Genomic DNA, 5,132 nt, shown 5'->3' with positions numbered 1-5,132 from the left:
AAAAAAAAAAAAAGACACCCCCTGAAAATAAGACCTAGTGTGTTTTTGTGGGGCAAAAAAAATATAAGACAGTGTCTTATTTTCGGGGAAACACGGGTATGAGACGAGGCTTCTGACCTTAAACATGTTTACGCTGGAATTAGGGAGATTAAGGGGGGGTATGATTTTCATGTACAAGATGCTCAATGGTGACAGCAACATTGGCAACAAACTGTTTGAGATTAACTCCATTACAAAGACCAGAGGCCACCACCTAAAATTGGTGGGAAAAAATTCCAGCACAAGGGGCGAAGAGGGTTCTTTACAGTAAGAGCGGTTAAGGTCTGGAACTCACTGCCATCGGCCGTCATCTCAGCCAAGAGTGTAGATTTGTTCAAGAAACGTTTGGACAATTTCTTGAGGGACCGTAATATCCAGGGATACCAGTATCCCTAAGCATGAGATGATGCGTGGACCCATATGGGTTGGACTTGATGGACGTATGTCTTTATTCAACCCCAAATACTATGTAACTATGTTCTAGAGGCCGAGCACACTGGAACGCACTCTTGATGACGTGACAGGTCCCTCAGGGAGGGCCATGAGAAGAAAGGCCTGTCCCCAGCCAGGATGCTGCAGAGAAGGAGTATTGCTCTCTGTGTGGAAGCAGTGATCTCTCTGCAGAGCACCAATGCAATCAGTGTCAAGTCAGACCTATAGCTCTGCCATCAGCAGAATGCATGTTTCTTAATTGGATTTCTTTAGCTCTGAATAGGCAGAGGGACATCTCCAATCAAGAATAGACATGTGCGATTCGTTTCGTTACGAATCGAAATTCGTACGAATTTTCCTGAAATTCGTAAATTCGGAAGCATCCGAAATCCGAATGGCAGTTTCCGAATTATATCCGAAATACGAAATTCCGTTAACGAATTTCGGATCCGAATTTCTTTGAAACAGGAACTAATATTACCCCTGTAAATGAGGTTGAACAACATGACAAGATTTTTTTTTAAATCCGAAATACGGATCCGCTGCTGCTGAGGGTTGCATTACAATACACAGGCAGGAAATACGAAATTCCGTTGACGGAATTTCGTTCCGTTACGAACATTCGTTATATTGAAGTTAAAAAGCAAAGATACCTTTGTTAATATATTGGAGTTGATGGTAGTTTTTGTTTTATCCGAAATTCGGATACGGAATCCGTTAACGGAATTCGTATTTTGGATAAAAAAACAACTACCACATCGACTCCGATATTAACAAAGGTATTTTTGCTTTTTAACTTCATCATAACGAATGTTCGTAAAGTTACGAAAATGTGACGAAACTAACGAAAATCCGTATTCCGTACGAATCCGAATTGAGTTTCGGACACGAATTACGAAATACGAAATAACGGATATTCCGAAACGGAACAAAACAAATTTTTTGACAGCGCACAAGTCTAATCAAGAAGCATGCATTTTACCGATTGCAGAGCTCTAGGGATGACTCAGCAAGGGGCAGGTCTGACCCCTCCATAGAGACCACTGCTTACACACAGAGAACAACGGTCCTTCCCTGCAGCATCCTGGCAGGGGACAGGCCTTTCTACTCTGTCACACCGCCTTTTATATCTATGCAACCAGAAAAGCTCATGTCTGACCTCTGCACAGAAACCACTGCTTCCCCACAGAAAGCAATGGCTCTTCTCTGCAGCATCCTGGCAGGGGGCCAGGCTTTTCTACTCGGCCTGTAGGACACATCTGACCTCTGCAGAGAGACCACTGCTTCCGCACCGAGAAAAAAAAAAGCTCCTTTTTCAGCACGCTGGCAGGCGTTGGGCTTTTCTACTCAGGTTGTGGCTGCTGTAAGACTTTGCACGCACTTTGTTCTGATGCACCTGGAATGGATTTATCTGAGCTGGAAGTTCAATCGGGCTTTAGGATTTTTTTAACATGGTCTGTAGAAAAAAAACACGCGTCTGTTCCGCCAGCCGGATTCTTATCAAACGTCATCATTTTGCAGCAAAAAGTTTAAAATGACAAAATATAAAAGAGGTGAAGGGCCGAAGTCCGCTCCTGTGGAATATAAAATGGCGCTTTGGACAGCGACGTGTCATTTCAGGACCGGAGAGGTGACAAGCTGAGAGAAGACCGGTGGACGCATCGCGAGGACGCGGAGGGAGAATCCCATTGGCCGCAGGGATCCGGCTTGTCGCGGGAACTCAGTAGAACACACCGGCCGCCTCGGTGCGGAATGAAAATACTTTTTCCTTTAATCACGTTGGCTGCTTAAGTCCTGTAAACATTCAGTCATAAATAATACCGAGCCGCCTCACACCAGGGACCCCGCCTGACTCTGAGCCGGCACCATCACCGGCACGGCCCCCATGCGCACCAGATTGGACGGAGTCACCCCAGACGGAATGTTTAAATCCTTCCTGGGCGCTGGCTGTTCCACGCCGTTTGCCTTCTGGGCGGAGCTTCTGTTTGTCGACACGGCGGTAGTGTAGTAGTTGCCGTTCACCGGCGCCATGTACGCCGGCAGAGACTGGCTGGACATGCTGGGGGTCGGCGTCGTGACTCGCCCTCTGTCGCTGATATAGGGGGGTCTGTAGCCGGCGGTGCTGCCTATGGCGGTATTTATGGACGTGGTGTCGGAGGGGGATTTGGGGGGGTAAGGCTTGCGGCTCCGGTTGCTGTTCACGGAGGACAGGGTGCCGTTTTTGTAAGTAAGATCTGACCCGTTTGCCTTGGCCCAGGTGAGCGTTTTCGGGGCCGCCGCGTCCTCCCTGTGGGCAGAGCGGAGGCATTAAAATGAGCAAATTCATTACACCCGATAGGATGAGTTAAAAAGAAACATTGTTTGTATTGTGGGAGCAGAACATAGAAAAATAACATAACCCATTGACGTCACCATTTAAAGCAGCTTCAATCCTGAACTGTCCCCCCGCATTATTCTTTCCCACCAGTAGGTGTCCTCAGTCTTCTGGGATGAATGACCGACAACATCATCCAAACAAAATTGCAATTTACGGATTCCAAAATTGTGTCCGCAACTGTCCAGTGCCTACCAACCAGTAAGAGAGATTTCTGGGGAGCTAATGTAATTAGGTAACGTTTGGACAATTTCTTGAGGGACCGTAATATTCAGGGATACCAGTATCCCTAAGAATGAGATGATGCGTGGACCTATATGGGTTGGACTTGATGGACGTATGTCTTTATTCAACCCCAAATACTATGTAATGTAATGTAATGTAACGGATGTATTGGGGGGGTGTTTTGTGCTTGGTGAGATAAATCATTGTCAAAGTTTAAATGAGAACTATGGGGTTAAGGCTTTTCCCCATAGTTCCCCTTAGGGTAACAGGAGGACACAAACTGGCTTCCTCCTGTCACCCTAGGCTCAGTATATAGGGAGCTGCTGCTCGCGGTATACTGAGATGCCGCAGCTGAATCGGATCCCGACAATTATGTCTGGATCCGCCCAGCTGCGTGACTGACAGCTGGCTTTGCCTATCTAGAGGCAGAGCCAGCTGTACCCGACCCCTCTCCCATCCGTTCCGCCGGTCAGCGCTGGATGATCGGAGCGGGGAGGGGGGAATCCAGCCCCTCCCCCTGTCACGGCAGAGAGCCGTGACAGGATCGAGAGGTGAGCAAACGCCGGTATGTGTTCCCTCACCTCCCGATCTACTGAGCCGACCTGTGACAGTCTCATTGTCACAGGTCGGCTAGAACTATGAGGTGAGTGAAAAGCACCCCCCCTCCCCCTCATAGTTCTCCTTTAAATGTCCTGTATTGTACTAAGCACAGTAATAGAAGATCAATACCATTTCTTCGAGCTGCCCGTGGGACAATGTGCGTATCACGTAGGAGGACTTTTTTTTAGATGTGAGGCTGCGTTGTTGGTGGAAAGCCACTAGTTTATGTATCATCACTTTGTGCAGTGTTTATACTACCCTGTTTCCCCAAAAATAAGACCTACCCCGAAATTAAGACCTAGTTGTGACCATTCCCAGGGCCGGTGGTGGCATAAGTGGAAGCTTGAAGAGCCACGGGAGAGAATCAGCGGTGCCAGCGAAGCCAGCACTAGAGGAAGCGAGGCGGCAGCGGAGGGAGCAGAGCCGCATAAGCCGATGCCTCCTCTATAGCGCCGGCTCCTGTCACAGGCGGAGTGATACCAAATGAACTCCGCCTGTGAGGAATCCATAGTGAAAGCGCGATTCGCTCATTCTGGCCAATGATTGGTTAGCAAATTGCTCTTGGAAAGGTACGGCACCCCTGATTGCCCTGATCACCCTATTCTTAACTTTGTCATTTTGGATTATTTAATTTGGATTTGCGTTAACTTTGGATTGTTGTACATTAAAAAAAAAAAAAAAAAAAACCCCCCCCGACTGATTGCCCTGATCACCCTATTCTTAACTTTGTCATTTTGGATTATTTAATTTGGATTTGCGTTAACTTTGGATTGTTGTACATTAAAAAAAAAAAAAAAATAAGACCTCCCCCGAAAATAAGACCTAGTGTGTTTTTTTGAGCCACAAAAAATATAAGACAGTGTCTTATTTCCGGGGAAACACGGTAGATACAGTATGTTACTGATGTTAGCTGGAGGTGTATCTAATATGACATTATGAGGAACTAAGATACACAAATGCTCAAATTTGGATAGTTGGGGTATATTGTTGGCTGGTTGGTGGGTTGCCTGACGTTCTCCCCTTTGATGGTCTCCTGGGGTCCCCCCTCATCCGGAGAGTAGTGATTGGCTGCACACAGGCGGCATTAATGTTTTTAATACAACACCTGGACCACTGCGAAACTAGATATACACTCCCCTCTCTATACTCTCCTGATGCAGTGGACTTTTGGTCCATGAAATGTGACGGGAGTCATACCCGGGATGTCTTGCTTGTGACCCAAAGACGTATATTTGTTGTAGCAATGCAAGATTGTTGGGTGTAAATGGGATTATATAGGTGGTGAGGCGCGAGGTGGAGGTACGGATAGTTACCCGATGCTTAGAGATATTCCTTTTTATCACATTGTGAATATAAGTATATTGATAACATTGGATACTTTTGTCTGTATAAAGGTTGTAGGATATTTTTGTAACATAAAAGTCCCACGTAGTTTTGTATTCCTTTGTTGTCTAACATCATT

General features: G+C 46.4%; 1 protein-coding gene across 1 annotated transcript in view; it reads right to left on the bottom strand.

Moving 5' to 3' along the window:
• Positions 1–2,249: 2,249 nt before the first annotated feature.
• Positions 2,250–5,132, bottom strand: part of ESAM (endothelial cell adhesion molecule) — a 51,394-nt gene continuing 48,511 nt past the window's right edge. The window contains exon 7 of the mRNA XM_018574415.1: positions 2,250–2,758. Coding sequence (XP_018429917.1) covers positions 2,302–2,758 — 457 coding nt within the window. The 3' untranslated portion in view covers positions 2,250–2,301. The remainder of the gene's footprint in view (positions 2,759–5,132) is intronic.

Source organism: Nanorana parkeri, unplaced genomic scaffold (assembly GCF_000935625.1).
Source record: "Nanorana parkeri isolate BGI_ZX_2015 unplaced genomic scaffold, ASM93562v1 scaffold2949, whole genome shotgun sequence".
NCBI classification, from domain to species: domain Eukaryota; kingdom Metazoa; phylum Chordata; class Amphibia; order Anura; family Dicroglossidae; genus Nanorana; species Nanorana parkeri.
The sequence above is the reverse complement of the archived record's forward strand: the minus strand, read 5'-3'. Positions and strand labels throughout refer to the sequence as shown.